Raw genomic sequence first — 24,824 nt, 5'->3', positions numbered from 1 at the left:
GACAACCTTCCTCTGCAATGGCATTAAGAAATTAAAGGTCCCATTTTATGCCCCTTTTCTGCAGTTTAATATGGATCATTGATGTCTTCATGAAATGGCAGTAACATGTTTTGGTCCAAAAAGCCAATAAATCAAGCACAGCAGCATTGTTCCCAGGCTCTCATAGCCCCTCTGTTCAGAACGGTCTGATTTAGTGGGCGTGACCCTTATATGTAAATGAGCCACCGCTGATACCGCCCCGCTCTTCCACATCACTGACAGTGGTGCCATGTAACCATGACTACCGAGCTCTGAGTGCACAATGTTTAGAAAACAGTGAAGCTTGTTTACTGTAACATTACAGACTAAAACAACAGGCTAACCGCAGCTAAAGTTAGCATCCTGAAGCTAACACAGAGACAGGGGGACACTAAGGAAAAGCTCTTCCATCTGCTCCACAGCACAGGGCATTTAAAAAACTCACATTTCCAGGGTCTGAGGTTTGTTGGCGGATGGTTGGTAATGCGCCCGGATTCAGGACCAGTCTATTCGCTAGAGTGGGCAGGGAGGGGGTTCGGGGGTATTGGCTCCGGTGGACCAATCAGGTCAGACTTGCTCCTGATTGGTCAGAAAAGGGAATCACTGACGTCAGCAAATCCCTAATAATCCAAATAGCTCGTTTTAGGTCAGGATTTTACATTTACAAGCACTACTAAGTACAGGTTCTGTCATTAAATATCACATTTTGTGGGCTGGGAGGAAAGCCAAAGACCCACAAATTTCACTAAAAGACTTAATAAAGGGATTTTTGCACAATATGGGACCTATAAACAAAAAAGAAAATGTATGTTTCTTTAAAAAAAAATTACACTAAAGTCTGTAGCTTTTCATAAACAAGCACCTTGGAATATCCGTACCTTTAGGACACACATTAAGGTAATTAAAGGGTAAATATTCAATAAATAACAAAGGTCACAGATTGACCTTTTAGATTCAGATCTCAATGCCTAGGGAAAACGCTCACATATGTTTGCTTTTAGTGCATCAAATGTCAAGAGGGCTTGTTTAAATGTTCATTACTAACTTGTGGTCAGAGGCCACTAGGATGGAGTTAGTCATTGAGGCTAACAGTGAAAAAGAGAATGGGCCTATGGGTAGAAAGATGGGCAAGAAAAGTAAAAAATAAGCTGAAAAAAACAGCATGAAAGAAAGAAAAATAAACTCCCCTATTTGTTTGAAGTTTGGGCTTTCAGATTTAGACCATTTCTCAGATTTCCTCTCGAACTTGTTAAATAAAAAAACACATCTGTGCAAATACACTCACTGACTGTCACAGTGAAACAAATCAAGCAGCCAAAAAACAGTCCCCGTTTCTGTTCTTCTTCGCTCCCTTCTCTCCGGGTGACACTCCCTCATCATACAACGTCAGTTCTGGAGCTTTTTAACATTTCATGTTAAGCTGACTTGAGTGTATCTCTCTGTGTCTCCCTCTCTCCTGCCTCTTAGCTGCGTATATCCCTTCAGTTTCACCCATCACACCTTCTTTGCATCTTTCTCTGCTGTTTAACATTTTTAAGCTCTTTACCTTGCTTACATCCAGTATTTTGTCTCATTTTAGATACACATACAGACCCATGGTGGTCATTCCATGGCTCCCATTTTCATTCCATGCGAGCAACAATTTAAGTTAAACTCAAAAACAAACTTGAAAGGAGGAGGAGGAGTTCCTCTTTTTATCTCCCAAACTTGTGACCTTTCAACTGCTAATGTCAATCAGCATCAGAATGGAACCTGCTGCGTTGAGATGTTTGGGTTCCTTGTAGTGGTTATACTCCACAGGAAAAATCACATTAAGTTCTGACAGCAATGTTACAGATTGTTCAAAATGTTTTATAACAAACCACAGGACATTTAGTGCTCATCATAAATCCACTTTACAAAACTAATTCCAAGCAGATGTAACGGTTTCTGAGCATGAAAAGTGTCTTTAGATGACTGAGTGTCAGAGTACACGCATCCTGTGATGTTAACAAAACACGTGGGTGCTGCGCAATGTGCTCAAAACATACCCACAGTTCAGTGAAATACACAAGATAACAAAGCAGCTGAAAGCTACTTTCCCTGTCCTGTTATTTAATGCCAAATAAAGTATCAGCACTGGGCATGTGTGACGGGGTTTTTCAAAAGATATATTAAAGTAGTTGGGTAAACTTAACACCAAGGACACTTAAGATCCACTTCTGCATCAATGAAATGGTTCAAAATGTCCTTAGAGCCTTGAAAGGCTTCAACATGAAAAACTGCACATGTTTCGGTGAGAGTAAATTTATTTAGTCTAAGAACCACTACAGCACATTTCTCTGTCACAATGGGTCAGTCAGAAAGTGTATGCTTATCAGTACAATCCCATGTAATACTGCTGTGCATTAATAGCTCCCATTATTTGAATTGGACAGACGCTGCAGCCTGCAAGACTCTATTATAGAGCTGCTAATGCTTTAAGCTGCCTGAGTATTGTTATGCATACAAAATCAATTAAGTGACTAAATAGGTCATTTATAGCTCAGCAGTGAAAATATGTGATCTAAGTGTGTGTGTGTGTGTTTGCATGTGTGTGTGTGTGGGCTGAATCTTTCTTTGGTGTTAATTAAGATAATATGAGGATAATATGAGGATGCTGATATTTCAGTTGTTGCTAAATATACAAAAATCCTCATTCTATAGCCAAATTTAGAAGATAAATGATTTATTTCCTCATGTCGGTGATATTTTTTATGTTTCAAGAACATTTTGAACTTCATCGGACATGTTAAAATCCAAAGTGAAACTTGTTATAATGTAGGGAAATTTGATTCCGAGAGGGAACATGAGAAAAAATGTTCAAAGAGACATGCACGCAGTGGGACTTGCAAACCCGTGGCGATTCTGTTCGAGCCAGCCATGTTTGAAAACCATTTCATTATTCCAAACTTATCACCTGTGAGTCACTGTGAGTCAGGTCGCTGGGTTTGGCCCTTGGGTGAGTGGGTGGGTGAGTGGGAGTGCAAGAGGCAGGGACACAGAGAGAGGTGGGGGGAAGGCGGGACGTGCAGAAGTTGCTCATGTCGGGAGAGCGCGTCGCGAGTCCATCCTCTCCACGGTCAGGAGCGCAAAGGAAAATGTTCCTCTAATCTTCACTTTCCAAAGACGTTTCTGAAGACTCCCATCAAGACTTCAACCATACAGAATAATCTTTTATCTGCTGATAGCGTTGTCGAGCGCCCATGTATCGATGAATTTCTCCGGGAAACTAATAAACATCCTCCTGCTTGTGCTCCTCGCAGCGCAAGGTAAGTCAGGCTCAGCGCGGTAGATCGGTGCTCATCTCGCAGAAAGTAGCATTACACTGGGGACTCCTGTAATTCTATTCCTAATTCAGCTGTATATTATTCTATGCTACATAGCTTTGCTGCTTGCTTTCTTTGAAGTTTTATGTCGCCAGATTCACCTCAATTCACCGCCTCTGTGCGCGCCTGGGTGAAAACTCAGTGCGCTAAAATTCAACAACAAAAGCTCAAGTGTAGCGGTTATTAAATCTTAATCTTAATAGGAAAAGCTGCAAACTAACTTGTGGTGTGATTCAAACAGGATGACTTGTGTAAAACAGAACTTGGTCATAAGTAGCGAAAACCATATGAAGACACACTCACACATAGAAATATGCCACGCTTTAGTTCTGCTGCTCCATCCTGAACGTTTGTTTAAGACTTTGATCTGGGAAACAGCAACACTCTCCCAGTAAACACACCCTGTGAATAGGTTGTCTAATATCCTTTTAAAACTTGTGCAGTCGCGCCTGGGGGAGGGCTAATGGAACTTGGAGGCACGCAGTAATGGGTGCATTTAAACATTCACATGGTGCTCATTTCTCTGTGGGGATAAAATCTCATGACATGTATCATGGTTTCTATCTCACCCCATCCAGCAGCCACGAAGCAGCCATCCTTGCGCTTAACTAACCAATGCATGGATGACATACATCCCCACCGCAGCAGCCTAATGTTTGTCAGTGTTTATTTCAAGTCTGCATCTTCCAGATGTGCAGGGATGTGTGCTGCATTGGCTCCACCCACAAGTGTCAGAGGTCAGGGTTGAGTGTCTTCCTCTGCAGAAATTGAGTGCTTAAGTAGTTGCTAGTGGTAGCTGAAAGTCTTAAGTGCTGCTTAAATGCAGCAAAAATTGGAGAGCAAGTTATGTAGGGAAAAAAAAACCTCCATTCCCTTGTGGTTTGATATGACGTCTGTAGCTTGTGACACGAGATCACAGAGGGAGCGCTCTGTCAGGTTGTCTCAGTTCTGTTTGGCTTCCTGTTTGATCCGTTTTGCTCTTTTGTTTTGTTTCCAAAATAACCTCTACACATTAGCTCTTCCTTCTTCTGCCTCCTGTTTCATGTAAGGCTGACAGTCTCCTGAGTGCTATAAAACTGCAGATTTTGAAGTGGGATCCTTGAGTGGCTCCCAAAGGACCCAAACCCAAACAAAGAATAGATAAATGCATGAAAGCAAAACTTTGTGCAGCATTCACATGCAGCAGAGTGGTTATTCTAATCCTGAATTCCAACTATGCAACTTCCAGGGTTGCATAGTTGCTGGTTTTATTTAGAACACTCCTTTACCAACAAGACCATGAAGTATAATGTGCATCTATCTATGTGGACAATAACATGTCCTGCTTTCCAGTGGCTGTTCAAAGAGCGCATTGCTGTTTCTTTTTTTATGTTTCATCTAAATGTCTGTCAGTTAAACAGGTTGAGATAGTAACATTTTTTGGTACGTTTTTTTTTTTTTACTATCAGAGCAGCTGTCAAACTACTGAATAGGTTCTAAAGCATTAGTTTTGTTATCTCACAGGGAATATTCTGCTTCCTGACATAAAGAGCTCCAGCCATTGAATTAACAGCAGATGCTCAGATACACAGCATTAAGTTCATCTACAGGGATCCAAAGCACCCTTTAAGAAATAAACACTGTTTTTATAATCTACATGCTTTAGGAATAGATCTAGAGTAAAAATGTATTATTGTGCCCTGGTTTTTTAATATTCATTCAAGGTAGCTGAAGCAAATCATACATAAAGCACGAGAGTCAAAGGCTAATATCATAGCTAGTAGGGGTCAGAGAAAAACAAGAAAATGGATATATCAGGATTTTTTGTTTGCCAATATTACAATCCAGATTCTTTGTCAAAAAATGTTTTTGTTTTTTTTAGAATCAAAATTCTTCATTGCAGCCTTTGTTTATAAACTAGATTGGAAAAAAGTTACCACTTTTCTCCAGCAGAGGGTGAAATGTTTCTCTCTGACTCACGTGATGTGCATTTGATGAGAAAATATGGCTCCTGATACAGTCTGTAGACATCATCATTTAACTTTTTCCCATGGTCTTAGGTTAAAAAAGCAAACCAAAAATTGCAAAAATTGTAAATATTGAAATCGAACTGGCACCCCAAAAATCGTAATAGAATCAAACCGCAAGAATAGCATATCGTCCCAGCCCTAATAGCTAGCATAAGAAGATGCTGTGCAAGTCATTGTTAGAGGAAAACCGAAGCTCTTTTATGTCTCTGCGTCACAAAAATTACTCAAAAGTAGAAAAACAAAACAACTCATTCAGCAAGTTTTATAATTAGAGAAGATTTGGTTCTTAAGACTAACCATAACTATATGGCAAGCTAACTAATCTGTTATGGCTAGTTATCTATTTTTAGCAGTCTACACCTATCCATACTTTTTTATGTCGCAAGATTGGAGCCAAAAAAAAGAAAAAAATATTGTCAGTTTGTTTTCAGTTTAATTTGGGTTTTTCAGGCAGTTTGAATGGTTTGATCAGAGTGTAATGGAAACACTAAAGCCTTCAGTCTATCCTGTTCACACTGCTGGTTATTTTCAGAGAACAGACTGTGCTTTTAACAGACTGCAGAAGGAGTAGTAAATCTGGCTGTAAGTTGAATAACTGCTTCGTTTGTGGAAATGATTTAAGTTATTTATTTTTCAGCCTGGAATTCTGAGTGTTGCAGTGAGTTGGTCCCAGATGTGATCCCCTGTGGGAGCAACACTAAGTGCTGTCATACTGTCAAGCTCCAGTCGTCATGTAAAAGACACTAGATTCACACATCCTGTAACCTGATGCAGAGTCAGAGTGGAGGGGCAGGGATGTGTCTCCGTCTGTACGACACGTGGGATGGACTCTTTCTCACTCTCCCTGTCATTCTCTCCAGCTGGAGAGATTTGCTACAGCTGACTGCTTTGTCGTTCTGCCCTTGAACTGAACAAATTTCAAAAGGAACAAGAAAATGATGCTGGGAAAGGATGACGGTGTCAACACTCTTATAGAGGAACAGATTTTGCAAGAGGGAAAAGAGATCTGCTGTGTGTCCTTGCTCATAAGAGGTTGTTAACTTGAATATTTCTAGAGGGCAACCCTGGCAAGATGAAAGGATTCTGCCCTCACCCTCCTCTTTACTCCACTATGTCCTCTACATCTCCTCTCCTTCATCCCTCCAGCCATCATTGGCTTTTTTCACAATTCCGTGCAGGGGCTGTGTATGTAGATAAGTGCTTGAAAAACACACATTGACACACTCACACTCCCAGTAGGGGACTGATTAGCAGGATACGGAAGGTATTGTCTTCCCCCATCCAGGATCAGTAGATTTGTCCCTGTCACAGAGGAAACGCTGATCCCACCGTCCATGGGATCCTGGTATTTCATTCTAAACAGCACCTGGCTTTTAGTTGCCTAAATTTTGAGTATGAGAGCTTGAAGAAGCGCTGGCTGCTACTTGGAGGTACTATATTTGGGGGAAAGTCATAGCCTGTGTAGTACACTGAAATACACATCAGCAAACAGCAGAGGATTAGAATTTGTAAATTTGCATGATGCATTTCCCCACAGCATCTTGACTGCATCATCTCCAGCAGAAATAGCTGAGAGAAATGTCCAGCCATGCCTGCATTAGACTGATCTGGTCCGCATCATATTTCAGGCTTTATCTCACTTGACTGTGCATTTTAATAGGCTGCCCTCTGTGTTGACAGAGTAAAGGGGATCTTCCTTTTCAAACTAGTTCTGCCTGAGAGAGTAGCAAGTGCAAGCAACGAATTATTCAAAAAAAGGTCTTTAATGAGGAGAAGGTCAACTTCATGTCTTAAAACAATGAAGGCTGGAGCACGTCTAGTGCGAAAAGCAAAAATCAAACTTTCTTTTCATGAAACCCATGAAGCGGTTATCTGGAGTACTCTGCTTGCTCTGCAGTCAGACTTAAATGCTCTTCAGAGGTTGGAACTACAGAACAGCTCTCTGGTATCCCTCCCAGAAGCAATAGAGTTGCATTACAGTCTGACAGGCAATCACTGTCTATGTGTGAGTTGCTGTGCGTGTGGCTTAAGGACTGTGTGGTGGCTTGAGAATCCTCTTAACGCGATTGTCATATGATTATCGCAACTGAACCCTCCACTTCTTCCCTGGCACACATGTGCTGTAACTACAGGCGGAGGCAGCACCCCTATGGATGGGCTTAAACCATCATACCCCCCTCCAATTACCTAACACACGCACACACACACACACACACACACACACACACACACACACACACACACGCACTTTCAGATATCCTCCTCCAGACATCCCTCCTGCCTGATTCCTCTGGGACGTCCTAGTGTTGAGTGCTGGTGATGAACTGAGTCACGCATTAGGATGGATGGAGAGATGGTGAGAAGCAGGAAAATAGGAATGAGGTTGCCCAAATAACAGATGCCTCAGATAAGACGGCTCTGAGCATTTTTTCCTGTGTAGCTGGACAGAATTGTTGTTGGTTTAACCCATCCCACTCCTTTTATTTTCTTTTATATGGAATGTTTTCCCATGTGTCCAAAGTACTTTGCCTATGTCAAGCTGATGTGGGCTATCACAGGTTTCAGCCTGGCATGAAATGTTATTAATTATGGATGTATCTGTTTACTCAAGGTTGTTATCACATAAATGAAGCCTTTAAAATACAGCATGTTGTGGTTCACCTATTGGCGCATTTGTAAATGGCACATGCTGTGTTTCTGGGGGAGAAGTCAGAGGGGTGGCCAGAGCTGGCATGAAGCCACTTGAAAATAAGACTTGTCATCCCAAGTGTGACTTCAGAAAAATCCCAAGTTGTCATTGGCTCTTCACCTTCAGAGGTGGGAATTATGTTCAAACCTAATTTGGGAGCTAGGCTGAAAATTTCAGCATTGCCAATTTTTTTTTCTCAGCTTACATCAACATCTTGGTACATGGTACTGTGCCTCTGGGCCATCTTCGAGGGTTTTCACAATGGCATGTTTCTGGTTCTTGAACCAGTACCATTCTGGATTCTCAGAATCTTGGTGGCATTCTAACAAACCAGCCCACGTTATGACCAGTTAAAATGGAAAGAAACTGGGTGGGGGTTATTTCAACTTCATAATTTGACACGCCCCCTGATGATGTTCCATGTTCGTGAACCATCTTTCAAGTTCTGAACCTTTTTTTTCTCTGGTTCAAACATGTTGGCTGGTTCAAAATTAGGTTTGGAACCCGGAACCGGCACAGGTCAAGCTGTCTTTACGAGACATTAGACAGGAAGGTTTAAATATGGCAAAAAACCTTAAATTACACCACACATGAGAGAGTTTTGAAACTGAGGTACCTTGCTAAAAAGTCTATAAATCTGGAACTGCAGCTTTTTCTTGTAGTCCTCAAAACTCAAGGAGATGGGCATCTTTCTGCTGTCCTTTAAACCATTATCTTCATCCAAATCTATCACCTTAGTCTTTGTATGTGGTCATCATCTGAGTTGTTAAAGTGGAACTAATTGCGTTCATGTATAAAAATAATAAAACTTAATTATCTTTTGACAAAAAGATGAGTTATAGGGGGTTAAGACTGACTTCATTTGCTAGAAAAAAATAAAACTTTCCTGGGTGTCCTCGTGAGAGCTTCCTTCTCAGAATCCATCAGTAGTACAGTGCAGAAGAAAAGTAAGCCCTCCATTGATCCGTCCATGCTTTCACCCATTTTCCATTCACTTAACCTTGTCTGGGTCAGCAGCCCCACAAGCTTTCTTCAAGAATTTCTTTGCAGAAACTTTCCACAGTGGAAAATTGAACTCCTTTCAGCATTTCCTGGGTTTTGCTTAACAATTATCTTTGCAGTTTATTGGTGGAGAGTCAGAGGGAGGACACTGTTGACTGACTCCTGTCAGATCAGAAGCTCAGTTTTTAACTCTGACTTTAAGCACAACTACAGCTGTCAAGTAATTTGATCTGGTGTTTCCATTATCTCATTGCTTTCCCACCACTCAGAGCTTGAGGCTGTTGGTGAGGGTAGAGCCAAGGATTAAGTGGATGAATTATGACAACTCACGACCCTTTGGCAACGTCTGAAAGCAGCTTCGGAGAGCTGCTTTCAAGATTCTTCCCGGTTCCTTGAACTAAAAAAAAAACACTTCACTTTTTTTCCTCTTTTACAAGGCAAAGGCAGATCTTTAAGACACTCTCTGCATTATCATTCACAGATATGTGTGTCCACACAACACACACATGGGTTGCTGTAGTAACTATGTGGGTGACATAGCTGTGGCGATGATGCAGCCCTCCATTGTTAAAACATGTATCTCGCCCTCCAAATTAACATCATGTCGTGAGCAGAACTGTTGCATCAGAAAACCCAGCAATGAAGGGAGCCATCTGCAGCGGGAGCAGCATTTCAGATCCAGGTCTTTCTGGATAGATATTTAAAACCTACCTGAAACTATCAGTGTCAATACTGATGTACATCTGTAGATCTAATTGGAATTGCATTGCAAGTTTTAAATATTGCTAGGATTGGAGTTGCAAAAATGTCATTTCATTTATGGATTTTGATTTGTTTCTTGCTGTTGTAGGATCAATATGAAGTTGGGCTGGCTTTCTGAAGGTGTAGTTTAAACATCTTACATACACTAATCACAGGTAACATTAAATCAAGAACGCCAACCTGACCACAAATAAATAAGGATATTTGGTATTTGAAATGTGCTTTGTTACATTTGTTGTCTGTTGACACTGACAAAACAGTAACTACACCACTAAATAGAGGAAAGGTAAGATGAGTTTAGTTGTGCACTATATGTTTGTGCTCACAGGTAGCCCCTGAGTAAGATTACTACATGATGCTTTTATCACATTTGCTCTTCTAACCACAGCTGCTCCTAAAAAAAAGTATTGGCATGTTAACACCAGGTCATATTAGAGCACAGTCCATGTTAACACCTGAAATCTTCAATTGGAAAGACTTCAGTCAGAACAAAAATAAAAGATGCGTGTCACCACAGCTAATACTGCTGGCATGCAAGATCAGCAGGCCTCCTCCAGCCTCACTGCAGGAGAGATAAGCAGACCTTTCCTCTGATTACTACACAAATGGCAGCTGCGACTGCCAGTGATTTTAAAAACAAACACGACTTCCTACTCCAGACAAGACACAACTCTGTTTCTATTAGACCAGAGAGTTGCAACATTGGCTTTGATTTAACTATTCTTCCACACAGCCATGTCAGCTGTTTAAATCTTTAGTGATATCATCCTCAATGACATAGCATGCTTATCTTGGGACACGCAGAACACCAAAGTGAATCTGCAAGGAGGTGCATGCATGACTCAAACAACACTTTTTTTTTTTTTTTGGTGAAGAAAGGGATGTAAATAAGTCCTCTTTTTTATAGCATGTGCAGATGATCTGACCCCAAAACCTCCACATCTCTTCAGGTGAAATCATGTAAGCAAGAATTTCATGCATCAGTGAAAACAAATCATGTGCTGTTTAGAGTGAGTCAAGTCAAAGGTGAGTGGACAAACACTACACAAACAAGAACATGAGCATTCATAAAGGCGTACATACAAAAACATGTATGTACAGTACATAAGCAAGCTGACAAACATGAAGACATGGGCTGAAGCGTGCACCATATGTTTAATGGAACGGCCACGGCTCACGCAGTAATCTGTGGATCCTCGTGTGCGTCATTCAACATGTCACAGCCAGGGCATCAAAAACCCTGGAGAGCGAAGACACGCTATCAAGCTTTTCTCTGCTTGTTCTTGCTGCCACTTTTCTCCTCATATCGCCTCTCTCCCACTCTTTCTTTGTAACCCCCCCTTCTTCCATGCACCACTCCACTCACACACACTGTCAGCAGCGAATTATTGGAGGGTAATTAGTTCCTTCAGTGTCCACCACTTGCTCCCAGGCTCATCCTGTTAAGCACATGCCTGATCAAAGAGCTTCCCACAGGCCACGGGTCTATCTGCAGCTTTTAGGCTTCCAAAGCCACAAGAGACACAGACAGACTCAATGTTTGGTTTGCTAATTCTAAATCAATGGGGCTGTTTAAGGAAATGCATGAGTGGTTGACTTGGCGTCATTTGCGTTAGAACAAAGCCTCAACACTTTGCTACCGTGATGGGAAGTCAGTGAAAGGAGACAAGACAAGTCTTATTTTCGCTGTCTGACACAAAGGGCCTATTTCTGAAGCCATGAGCAAGTGAACTGAAAAAAGACAAATTTAGTTCAGACTTCTGGAGTAATTTTTTTGGTTGCTGTAATTTTTACTACCACTATAAATATTTAAGGCACAACCAACTTTGGACAACTTAACCAGCACCACTCTTGGTAGCTTACGCTGTTAATTCCCAAACCTGACACTCACCTGCTCAATATTGCCTAAGATTGCAATGCAGTCCATTCAAAAGACGAATGATAAAGTGCAAAACACAAATACAGCAAACCTTTAGGTGTTCAATGGCCTGAGTGGTTCGTTTTTTAAGACCCGGCTTACTCACTGCGCCCATAATTGAATCCTGACTGGAAACTTCCCTGAACCAACCAACACCAAGTTTAGTATCTGTGATAAGCAAACATGGACACATTAAATCATCCACTGAGTTTGAAAAATATCAGGAAATAGTTTAGGACAATGCCATGTAAAAGTATCAACCTCTCACAGATGCTTGCATAGCTGTACATTTTTGTATCGCATGTTTATTGGCATTTTATTTATGGTAAACATTTTTTCAGTAATTTATTAAAAAAAATAAATAGCCTGTTTATTAAACAATATAGGTGTTTAAGTCCATTGAATTACTTGGCCTCAGATTCAACTTGTAATTTATTTCTATTGGACAGATAAAGTGGTAAATTAGAACAGTACATATCATCCTCAGTTATTCTGAAAAAGTGGTTTAAATCCTGCCTGATATCTCTCCTGTGTTTGTATAAATGCTCTATGTGCTAAGATGAAGGGTAAAAGTACCCTGCAGAATCCACCGGGGGTAAAAGGTCAAAGGTTATAATTAACTGCCTTCAAATTAAGACCAGTTAAATCTTTAGTGGCAGGACAAAGAAGAGAATTGAGGGAGTGACTGTGCCAAGAGAGGGGAAAAAAAACACCAGCTTAAGTTTTTTAAGTCACAGTGAACAAAAGGTCCAATTAATTGACTGATTATAATTGCCCTGGTTTCCCCTTGGCCAATTAGAAGCTTAAACAAGGTTCAGGGAGTGCGGTGAATCAGGCAGCGGCGGGCAGTTTTCAAGTCAGGTACCAAGAGCTGAAATTATACAAGTGTCTCAGGAGAGAGGCCTCTTCATTAAGCAATAAGACTCAACTCGACTCTACCAGTGACCTCAGAAAACTTCTGGAGAGTTCTGAAGCTACTGTAGTATAATTCAAGCTCTTACCCACTGTGAATTGGAGCTGGATCTGACCAGTTTTAATAGAGTCTTAGTGAGTTAACTTATTATGATAAAAAAGGGGACCCACAGCTTTTGCTTCATTAAGCAAAATTAAAGCAGCAGAAAATATTTGGGAGAATAAACATGAGTATGGAAAAGGCTGACCTGATTCTTTTTATTCACCTCAGTGAACTTGAATAGCTTATTGCACCCTGTGTACACGGTGTGTTCTTGTTCTCTATCAGACTTGCACTTTAAAGTTGGGTCAGACAAAGATTTGAATTCTAATGTATTTGTGACGCAGGGGAGAAAATTATGTAATTGTATAATTTACGCTGCGCTGCACCCTTTAGCATAAATCTGACCTTTGTGTATGTCTAACTATAGTCTGGACTTGAATGGATGTTTATGTTTGTTCATTGTTTAATGTGTGCCAGATGTTGCGATTACATAAGTGTTGAAAGTGTTTTTTAAATCTTTAAGCTCAGTAAGCATCGCTGAGCTGTGTCAGCTGTGTGTTGTTTAAACCTGTTATGAAGCTTCAGGAGCATGCCCACGGTGTTCATACAGAATCAGTGCTTCCTGACGAGAGTCAACTTCACCAGCACTATTATTCCCCTGATCCTGGCAAGTCTAATTCAGTGAAACCAGACAGAATGTAATCTGAGATGTCTGCAAGATGTTCATCTGAGACTCCCAGTGGAAATAAGAGAACAAAGTGCTTTATGAGTTTACTTCCCCATTGACAGTGAATATGAAATATTTGTTTCAGGATATAAAATCTTCACTGATGGAAAGATACTTCTCAAAGTACCATCCCTTCTAAAAGTTCTTTTCACTCATGACATGTAGATGTGCTGGCAAAAAACATGCACATAACTGTTACTGAAGAAAAGTACACATCAGGGATAAAAATAAAGTCAATACCCGTGGGTATGGTAGGAGGTCCAACTAAAAAAATACATACAGTCAATATTCAGCGTTCTCTCATTTTTGAGCATAAAACACAACCACCTACTTGACTGATTTTACACCCCAGTCATTCAAGCTTTGTTCTTCTAGTTTCGTAAGTTACGTAGGCTGCAGTGAATCATTGCAGGTTATATATCTAATAATTTATTTCTCAGTCATGCCCATTAGATTGAAAAATATTATAACTTATTTGCATAACCCACAGTTTAAAACATTTAAAAAAACACTTAAGGTAGAATATAATAGATGGTGAAGAAAGAGAAAGTTTATTTTTAAAATTCCAAACAATATTGTGGGCCAGTTGTCCATTGCTGCTGCTTTTAAAAGAGCAAAAATACTTATATTGAGGGGGAAGTGCACCATCATAAAAGCAATGTATTATTTAGTTGTTGTCAAGAAGAGAAACCTTTCCAGGACTTGGCCTTTTGTGTGTAAATGGGTTGTACCCCATTTTCCATTCTAGTGAAGCGTGTTTTTCCAAAGTTCTTCATTTAACATTGTAAGAGCAAAACTGATGGTCTCAGACTGCAGCAGATAACAACTGCAGCACTCCTTGGATTGAGAGCTATGATAAGGAAGAAGACACTCGAAAATAAATCTTATCAATATTATTTTATATCTCTGCTTGTATATCTATGACCAAACCACATCAGTCAGTCAGTTTAAATACAGTTTGATTCACTTCTAATGCTTTAGTTATCAAGTTGTGAATGTTAAGGGAAGAAAATTCAATAAAAGCGCAGAGGATGTCAAAAGAGAGCAGATTGCGTGCTTCTCTGTGTGGTGGTGTGATAATGTATGGAGGATTTGTAGCCCTTTGAAGCCACTGGCAGAGTGTTTCTGGGGTCCTGCTGGTGGTGTGAGTGTGTGCTGTCCCAAGTGAGGCCACATTTTCTGCTTGGACAGGCGTGGATCTGTGTGCCATCCAAGGCACCAGTGTTACTACTGGCAGTTTTCCACAATATGACCTTCAGCCCAGCCTCACACACACACGCACACACTTCCACCAATACCCTCTAGCTAATGGCAGACCTTTTCTTTCTTTTTTTTTTCTTTTTAAACACATATCGTCAGATTTTGAAAAATTTGCAGTCTTTTCTTCTTCTTACGATAGCAACCAAAATGTTGCTCAGAACACATTTCTCACACTTACAGCCTTTATTTCATGAAGTGCAAATTTCATCTGTTAAACTGTTAATGGGCCAATTCATCAAAATCAAACTGCATGTTTTTGTTTCCTTCAGTAGACAGATTGCGTACGTGTCTTTATTTGAAACAAATTAAGGTAGAACAGTAATATGACAAATAAAAATGGTATTGGTTTATTATTTTGGTTTCTGTTAAATATATCGCTGTATGACAAGATCATAATTATCATTTTTGTAGGTGAAAACCCGAAATATAATAACACCATTAATAAAAATGCATAACATGAAGCTTTTTCTATAACACTTGAAATGTTTTTATTTATTTATTTCAGAACAATTGCTGCTCCCAGTTACTCCCAGTGGTTAGCAGTGGTATTGCAATTTCCACCATCATTTTACTCACCTTGTAAGTGTTATTAGGTATTTAATAGTGTTGATCTTTTTGTTTTGATAGGGTGTTTCACGTCCAAAGGGGAGGACAGACTATTCCGAAGGTTGTTCAGGAGGTACAACCAGTTCATCCGACCAGTGGAAAATGTATCAGACCCCGTCACAGTGGAGTTTGAGGTCTCCATATCTCAGCTGGTCAAAGTGGTAAGAGCGGAAAGGAGAAAGACACCTCTTAGTTTATAAAATCACATGGATTATCTTTGTAATGACTAATGTGTCTTTTACTCTCCTTACAGGATGAGGTCAATCAGATTATGGAAACTAATCTGTGGCTGAGACACGTAAGTGATTTTTGACTTTTTGGGTTTCTCTTAAATTTCTCACTGAATTGTGCTAAGTTTCATTTATCTTTTAGATCTGGAACGACTACAAACTGAGATGGGCCCCCATTGAGTTTGACGGGATTGAGTTCATACGAGTTCCGTCGAATAAAATTTGGAGGCCGGACATCGTCTTGTACAACAAGTATGTTTCACCACTCCAATCCCAAAAAAAATGCTCCATGCCTGTTTTTGTTTTATTGAGTTTTTTTTTAGTACATTTTCCTTTAAAAACTGTGTGATGTGTCATTTTCTGCATGCCAAGCAAAGACCAATGTATGTACATTTACAAAGACATGACCTGTCATCAGTTCATCTCCAGTTTTTAGATGCTTAATAGAATGTGATCAGGCAGTTCTTTGCTCGTTTCAAAAGCATTACAGATAAACGCTTCATTTAAAGTATTTGGAGTCTTCTGATTATTTGCAAAAAAAGAAGAGGAGAAAGAAGAAGAAGAAAATACTTGCTCAGAGTCATCTTACTGAGCCTGCTCTTGCTTAAATTAACTGGACAGACCAAGACGAGGCTTGTTAGAATTCTGTCTGAATCGTATGGGAACCAAATGCATCTGTGTAAATGTGAGCTCATTTCTCATTTATCTGCTTCCCAGAGAAGAAGAACAACATATGACTGCATAAATAATCATGTCATGCTTCCTTTTCATCATTTATGCTATAGCTACCAATAACACAGCTGTTTTCAGTCCTCATCAGTAGTCACACGATGTGATGATTGTTGGTCTAAATGCAGAGTTTGCCCTCAAGCTACAGTATGTTCTTACATGATTTATTTATGCCCTCTGTTTTCTGACCTTTTGAATTAAATGTTGTGATGGCCTCAAAGTGAAATGACATTTTCATCTTCTTCCAAAACAAACGCCTCCTCTCACAGTGCTGTCGGCGACTTTCTTGTGGAAGACAAAACCAAGGCTTTGCTTAAGTTCGATGGCACAATCACCTGGGTCCCTCCGGCTATTTTCAAATCCTCCTGCCCCATGGACATCACCTACTTCCCCTTTGACTACCAGAACTGCTCCATGAAGTTTGGCTCCTGGACTTATGATAAGGCCAAGATTGACCTGGTGCTGATCGGTTCAAAGGTGGGGAGGAGTGTTGTAATGGAAATAATAACAAAGTCTTTAGTCTATGCACTTGTTTTTCTCTTGTAAATCATTTAATTCCAACTATTCAACACTTAAAGTTTTTGCCTCCTTTTAGGTGAACCTCAAAGACTTCTGGGAAAGTGGTGAGTGGGAGATCATCGATGCACCAGGTTACAAGCACGACATCAAGTACAACTGCTGTGAGGAGATCTACCCAGACATCACATACTCCTTCTACATCCGCCGCCTGCCTCTCTTCTACACCATCAACCTCATTATCCCCTGCCTCCTCATCTCCTTCCTCACAGTGCTGGTCTTCTACTTACCATCTGACTGCGGCGAGAAGGTCACCCTATGTATCTCAGTCCTCTTGTCCCTCACTGTGTTCCTGCTGGTCATCACTGAGACCATCCCTTCAACGTCACTCGTCATTCCTCTGATTGGAGAGTACCTCCTATTCACAATGATTTTTGTCACTCTCAGCATCGTCATCACTGTGTTTGTGCTGAATGTCCACTACCGCACCCCGATGACTCATACTATGCCGGAGTGGGTGAGGACTGTGTTCCTTGGGGTGCTGCCCAGGGTGATGCTGATGAGGCGGCCTATCGATCAGGGCTGCTCTTCACCCGCTATCACAGCAGGAGGAGGGGGCATTGGTGGAAACAAGAAGAGAAAGAACAGCATAGGAGGAGGAAGCAGCTCGACAAGTGTAAGCGTTGGGGGTATAACTGGGGGTGTGCCGTGTCCATCTCTGGACGGTGGTGCAGGAGGAGGAGGGTCCACCTCAGCGGGTGGTCCAATGAACTGCGTGGAATACGGTGACCTGAGCCGAGACAAGAAGCGGGATATGAACAGGAGGTTCCCCTACAGGGGTAAGGAAGTACCCACCCCTGTCCCACCACCAATGGTACCACCTCCCCCGCCTCAGGCCCCCCAGAGTCAGGGGCCCCAGGAGTCAGAGCTGCCCAAGCTGCCAAGGCAACTTAATACACCCTCCCCAGTCAACGCTGTGGTTGCCTTTTCTGTGGTGTCGCCAGAAATCAAGCAGGCCATTGAGAGCGTGAAGTACATTGCAGAGAACATGAGAACTCGCAACAAAGCCAAAGAGGTACTAATCCGGCTTAATGTCTGTGTTGTCAACTTGAAGTCATTAAACATTGTCTTAAAATGTAGAACAGATGTCTGTCATTTAAGTAATCTTTCGGTAAAATCATATTGGGATTTTTAAGTCTCTCAAAGTACAACTATGTTCGTCTAACATCACACTAAACTAATCATTGAGCTTTGACAGTTACTCAGCCAGAGCCAACCAATCTTAAGATCTGGGACTGGCAGAAAAAGTGACTATGTGAGAGACTCTCTTCTAACATTACTAACACCAGAAATCATTGAAAAGAAAATCAACAGATTTATGAGCCTTTGCCAGCTCGACTGCATTTCTTCATCTACAGTTTGTGAGGAAGTTCATCACTTTTCATGTGTTTATTTGGAATATCTCAAGAGATCTAGATACACACGTGATCTCCCGTTTATTTTGGGAAGTCTCTTTCTACTTGTGCAGAGGTTTCACTCAGCAGGGGGTCCAATAACAGTGTAATACCTTCTTGAGCTCATTGTTTTCTGCATAATGAAACAATTGAATAAGTCTTGCTTCAGATCTCTCTATGTGCTACGAAACACTTTTTTTTATCATTATTATTTCAGTTGCACAGTTCAGTTATAGGTGAAATTAAGCACCATTCATCCCTGGAAAACGAAAAATCCTCAGAGATTATTCATGTAATCTAAAATTATGTGTAAATAAAAAAACAAACTTAACGCATGATGGTTGCTGTTTAATGCCTTATACCACTGTTCACAACTGACATTCACTCATGATGACTCTCGTTCTTACCAGGTAACTAAATGAGTAGTAAATCAAGAGGGAACTGTTTTTGTCCTCAAGATGTACACAGCACTGAAAAGGCTTAACTGCATGTGTTACCTTTAGAGAGTATGAATTTTCTCCCTAGCTTTGTGAATGCCATAAAAAGCATCTACATAGTGCTATAAAAGGAGCGTAAAGCTGCTTGGTTGTTGCAGATGGAGGGCTTTGCTTACGCCTCCTGCACACTCTGGATGGCCCTGATATGTTTGTTGCTTCAGCTCCATCTTTGCTTAGCAGAGCTGGGATCTTTGGTTGATGCCTGTAGAATAGCCATACTGCCTCCTGTATAAGCACACAATAGCATTATGGTCAGTGCAGCTGTGATCCTGTTGTCCACACCTGACTGAGGAACACTCATTTCATACACACACATAGCCATACAGCTATGGCATTGAGTGAATGTAATGGTTTTTACTGTCAGTGTCACAACTATTAATCAATAGCCGTATAAAGCATTGAAGACTGAAAAGGATAGAAGACAGAGAATGACAGAGAATGAAAGACTGAAAAGTAAAGCTCAAGAGAGACATAGGAGAGATAGAGAGTTATAGAAGGAAAAGAAAGGAAGAAAGAGAAAGGAGAGAAGGTCAAGGACATTGACAGAGAATACAAGTGTGTAGAGAAATGATTGAGGGGAGAGACAAAGGTAGAAACTAGGACTACTTGGAGATGAATTCATTTGCTCCAAATAGTTTCCATTTTTCTCTTTTACACAAACTTGTCATCCTTCTCTTTCTCCAGGTAGAGGACGACTGGAAATACGTGGCCATGGTCATCGACAGGATCTTCCTGTGGGTTTTTGTGATGGTGTGTGTGCTGGGAACACTGGGACTCTTCCTCCAGCCACTCATCAGCTTTCTCAAATGAGACGCTTTCCCTCCTTGTGTCTCTTTCTCTTTTGTCTACTTTTGTCTGTCTGTATTCTGAATTACTTTGGGAATTATCCCTCCCCACAGCGCTTTCACGTCACAGAACCAATGTCTTCTTTGTACTTTTCTTTAGGTTCCCCTCTTTCTCTCCTGAGTATTTCTCTTCTCTGGTTTTCCAATCAGCTTACACTTCTAGCCTTCTGCTGTCTATTTCCTCACATGACTCACCCTCATTTCCTTATTTCTCCTTCGCCTTGCCCTGTCAATTTGCACACATTGCTGTTATCCGGTCTTCTCTTCCTCGTCACAGTTTTTCAGCATCTGTTCTCCTTTCCCTTTCTTTTCCTCTCCAGTGCCATGTTCTAACCTGCCACTGCCTGCAGCTTATCTCTCTTATTGTGCTCATTATTACCTACACTACATTACCTCAGTATACCCACACAGTCATTACTATTGTACAGTCTTATATTATGTTTAACAATGTCACGTGATTATTTGAGTTATCAATATGATAATTACCATGGAGAAAGAGCTCTTAGGATTTAAATCACTGAGAAAAGGGGACCTCAATATGCTTTTGTGTTTTGTTCTACCACATTTCCATTGTTAAAATAAAGACAATACAGTTGTGAGAAATGTGGTTCAGGATGTCAGTGTATATTTCTAGTAAATGACAAACACTGTAACATTGTCTGAGAGCTGGTAATGACATATAAAATGTTGTGATATACTTTTTTCTACCACTTTTTCTTCACCATTTTCAGTTTGTTGAGGATTTGTGTTTTCCTTGTACACACTTGTAAAATACGGGTGAGTTTTGCATGGCTAATGTAAAGGACACTGGCTGTGGCAATACATGTATTATGTGTTTTCTCCTGCAGTCACACTAAGTATGTTAATGCATCACACATGAGTTCACAACTTCACTGTAAAATGACAATGTATAGGGACATTTTGAATCGAACAATGTAGGATATACTTCTGTGAAACCCTAAAAGATGACAAACTGTGTCAAGTCATAATTATAAATAAAGATCCTGCACAACGTCTTTCCTCTGTTAAGCTTTTCTGTACTGATTTAGTTTGATCCATTGTAAGTATGTTTGCTGAAAAGTAATCTACCACTCACTGAGATTGGCTCGAAAATTTAAGGGCAAAAAAGTGGAGATTAAATCTAATCCTTTTTAAAATATCAATAGAATATAACAATACAATAGTTTTATTCTCATATTATTTTTTACATTTTAAAACAGAGGATTAAGACCGCTGTAGAAAATGCAATTGAATAAAATCAATTCTTTTTTTCTTTCATTTTATAAATTAAAGTCATAATGTCCCAGAGTACATTAGTAATGTTATTGTTTAAAGACAAAATGTGACAAAAATCAAGTCCAAATGTCACAAGATTTAATTTGTAATTTTTTGAGAATAAAGCGATTATGTAATCTCAGCTCATTGCACAGTTGATTAATAACTCTGATACCTAAGACACTGTGGGGCTGATGTGCTAATTAAATTAATATTTCAAATAAAAACATATTGAGGTGATGCTTGTTTCTTATCTTAGTTTAGCTGAAAGCTGCTCTTCCTATCTGTCCCTCCAGAATAGTATACATCCAACTTTATCCTCATTATTATACAAAATAATTCTTAAATTGCTGTGACTTCTTTCTAGATTACAATTTTATTCCCATAATATGACTGCTTTATGGCCCTCCAAATATTTCTGGAATAAAAAGAAAAAGTGCTATGATGTCTCATTAATACATTATTTTATTAACTTTTTGGATAAAAGGCCTTTTAAAAAAGCACAGGGTCTTAGTGTAGGAGAAGATTTTTTTTCAACGTTTTAATTTCAAACTTGCAGAAATCCAAGTTACAACAAACCAGCCTTTAAGCTCCTCTCCGAAGGCATTTATCTGTCGTTGCAAGTTAGAGTTGGAAGAGCTCAGATTTTCATAGCTGTGCTGGCTTCTTTGTGGGTTTTTTCACCTCTGGAAGTGTTACTTTTCAGCAAACACAGAGCAGCTGATCTTTCAGTAACAGATGGGGGATTCTGGTGTCTTTTTTTCTAATTGTATAACATTCTTGATGATTGAAAACCTGTTATTAAAAGTATTTCTTTGCTTGCACCTAAAGCTTACATATTGGATACAGTTTTGAGACTCCTCTGAGAAATGTGTGAGGAACTGAATAAACATTGCTCAGTCATTCAGACACAATGAATCTTTGAGCCAGACACTCAGCCACCAACTTCTGCAGCTGGGTCTAACAATTGTACAACTGGACTGGAGCAGGCAGTTGGTCACAATTTTGCATTATACCCACAGGCCACTAAAAAAGAAAAAGGAGGAATTCTTTAAAAAAAAAATAATGAGAAAGAAACCTGGCCCAGCTTCCCCCTGGCTTTCTTAGTGAGTCAAGCTTTTCCTGTAACACAAGACATTGTCCTTAGTCCATCTCATTAGCTCTTCCTCCCTACACAAACACATTTTTAGTCTGACCCCTCTCCACCTCCTGAGTGTTATGGTTTACAAACATTTTCTTGTGGTCAATTATTCCCTGGTTTTACATCAGCAAGAGGCAAAGCCACAGCTCCTCTATTTCTCCCAGCACCTGCTTGATCCCTTCGCCAAACAAGCCCAAGGGTCTCATTTATGGCTGGCGAACTTAGTTGGTTCTTCAACCCCTTTGACAACAAGAATCCAAGACCTCTTGGTCATAGCCTCAAGCAGACACCTCTTCAGTGGAGACATTGAGTTCAGATTCTCAGAAGTAGGTAAATCAGCAGCTGGTAAATGCTCTGCCATTCACAAGTGAGGAGGACTTGGCGGACTAGGGCCACCTGTCTTTTTGTAGGAGGACAAAGGCATTCAGGTTCACCCATGGTCAACCTGTGCCCCTGTCCAGGATGTACAGGATGTATGATAGTAAATTTTGAGGCCCAATGTGATACTGAGCTTAGATTTCCTTGCAGCTCTACTGTGCCCAGCCTACACTAAATATGGCGTTTGTTATTCAGTCCATGACTAGAAAATAACTAAATATCTCTGTGATTCAGACTGGGCTGTCTGTTTCTTATAATTACTCACTTCCAGTCGTCTCTGCCTACGAGAGTGTTGAATCCTCCCAGAAGAACCGTGGAATCCCTCGATTGAATCCTTTCCAGGACACTTAAAGAGGACTGATGCTGATTGTTTCATACAGAAAGATACACAAAGTCAAAGCCTTTCATCTGCAGCACCTTTTTTGTACTCTGTGACTACTCCACCACAGCCTCCCCTTAACAAAGAGCTCTGTAGTATTCCAGCATCCGCCCTGCCCCTCTTCGAAAGTTTTACTCCATTATTCAGCACTGTGCAGAGCAGTGAGTCTGACAATATGTGTTTGGCAACACTGTACCTCTAATCCACTCAACGTCCTATAACCACGGACAAATGCCTGAAGTCAACATGCCAAGACTCTCCTTTGCGTGTGGGCCAGCTTTCAAAGCAGCTGACCCTGATGCCTTTGTTTCTGGTGGTGGGCTTGCAGGGAAGGGAATCCATGTAGTTATTTTGTATTTGTGCCCTGCAAGGACAAATACATCAAGGCTTGCCCTCAAGAGGACAGAATCCATGTAGTTCTCATGTACTGACTGCTCTTTGTTTGGTTCTTTCTTCAGGAGCTAAAGTGCCTTGAGAGAAAATACCCCAGGCTACATCACGTGCAGGAAATCTCAAACCTCTCAAGAAGTCAAGTTATTTTTTTTTTCTGATATCATTTGATTGCTTTTTTCCCCAGTTTCCTGTGTAACCTCGTCTTATGTTAGCTCTTCACGCCCATCCATCATCTTTACCGCTTATCCTGTTCAAGGTCACAGGGGTCAGGAGCCAATCCCAGGTGTCACTGGGTGCAAGACAAGGTACACCGTGGACAGGTCACCAGTATGCCACAGGGCTAACATGAAGACACAGACAACCATTCATGCACACACTCACATATGAAAATCAAATATGACTGATCAACCTGACAAACATTTATTTGGACTGTGAGAGGAACATGTTTACTCCACACAGAAAGACACCTGCCCAGATGGGGGTCGGAGCAGAAAACTTCTTGCATTAAAGCAACAGCACTAACTACTGCACCACCATGCAGCCCCACTGAGTCTGTCATTCTTTGGGCAGCAGTTTGGACACAGTCTCACATACTGATGAAAAACTCCATGTGGCCCGAACTGAATCTCTAAAGCAAAAGCACAGCAAAGCATTTTTCTTTGAAGCTCCCCTCTTTCTATGACTTATCCCTCTTTGCCTCCCTCTATCAGAGGTCACGGGTGAGTCTGAATGTGCCTGTCAGCACTGACACACACACACACACACTCAAACTCACACATACACACACACATAAAGTTCAGGGGAGTTAAGGCACAGTTCTCCCCCTTCCAGTCAGATTGGAGTCAGACTCGGGCTTTGAATTGGCACAGCCTGTAGCTCCCAACAACCGCTCACATTTAATCCTTACTTCCAACTACTGTATGAGCATGTGCACATTTCTGTGTGTGCATGTGTGTCTTGAATATGGGGAGAGGGAAGATTACACACGTCACCTGAGGAAATAAGAATAAGAGACAGAGAGGGAAACAAGGATGACAGGATGCAAGTGAGTCCATATGTGCACTCAGCAGAATGTATCTCACTATATGTGGATTATGGGATGGATATGGTTGTGAATATGGTGATGCAGCAGCCGTACACCAGCCATACATCATATCCCATCAGTCTCAGCCTGCTGTATGACAGGGTCATATCAGCGCCTGGATGCCACAGAATGAAGAGATCAGCCCAAGAACCAGTAACCCCAGCTATGTTTGGATAAATACGTCCCAAGTGATTCTCCCTCAACTGTGTGAGTTCCCCTTTAAAAGTTCAAGAGTGAAAGCATGTTATACAAGTTTTAAAGCAGCATTCTTGTACAATCTGCTCTAAAGCTTCTACTAAAGGAACACATTTCTCTTGGACATCTCGGATGTCACTTACGTAATATTTTGAGACAGACAAAAAAAAATTGGCTGCTGCTTCAAAGTGGCAGGGGCTTTAATCTCAATTTGTAATGGTGTAAGTTTGATATTTTTAAAGCCATGGATCATTTTTGAATGATTGGACTTCAAGTACTCTGTGGCAGGCAGAGCAAAGCAGCAAAGCTCTGGGTGCTAAATTGAGGGATAATACATTATTAAGCCAGCCACATGGATGAATATTTTACACAATTCTTCACTGTTGACGCTGACTGCTAGCATCCAGCTCCTAGA

General features: G+C 40.7%; 1 protein-coding gene across 1 annotated transcript; it reads left to right on the top strand.

Annotated features, from left to right (window-relative positions):
- The first annotated feature begins 3,059 nt into the window (after positions 1–3,059).
- chrna6 (cholinergic receptor, nicotinic, alpha 6) lies at positions 3,060–20,594 on the top strand. Its single transcript, XM_074674516.1, has 7 exons — positions 3,060–3,308; positions 15,315–15,454; positions 15,547–15,591; positions 15,666–15,775; positions 16,522–16,729; positions 16,848–17,843; positions 19,404–20,594. Exons 1-7 carry the CDS (start codon positions 3,251–3,253, stop codon positions 19,527–19,529), a joined length of 1,683 nt encoding a protein of 560 aa, XP_074530617.1. The 5' UTR covers positions 3,060–3,250; the 3' UTR covers positions 19,530–20,594.
- The last annotated feature ends 4,230 nt before the right edge of the window (positions 20,595–24,824 follow it).

The sequence above is a fragment of the Halichoeres trimaculatus genome, unplaced genomic scaffold (assembly GCF_033239565.1).
Source record: "Halichoeres trimaculatus isolate MK-OKI-2021-1 unplaced genomic scaffold, fHalTri1.1 fHalTri1_scaffold_7, whole genome shotgun sequence".
In the NCBI taxonomy this organism is placed as follows: domain Eukaryota; kingdom Metazoa; phylum Chordata; class Actinopteri; order Labriformes; family Labridae; genus Halichoeres; species Halichoeres trimaculatus.
This window is presented reverse-complemented; position numbering and strand designations above follow the sequence as displayed.

Coding starts and splice junctions, on each gene's coding strand:
- chrna6 (XM_074674516.1), top strand. CDS start 3,251: ATGAATTTCTCCGGGAAACTAATAAACATCCTCCTGCTTGTGCTCCTC. Junction 3,309..15,314: donor TGTGCTCCTCGCAGCGCAAG/GTAAGTCAGGCT, acceptor TTGTTTTGATAG/GGTGTTTCACGTCCAAAGGG. Junction 17,844..19,403: donor CTCGCAACAAAGCCAAAGAG/GTACTAATCCGG, acceptor CTCTTTCTCCAG/GTAGAGGACGACTGGAAATA.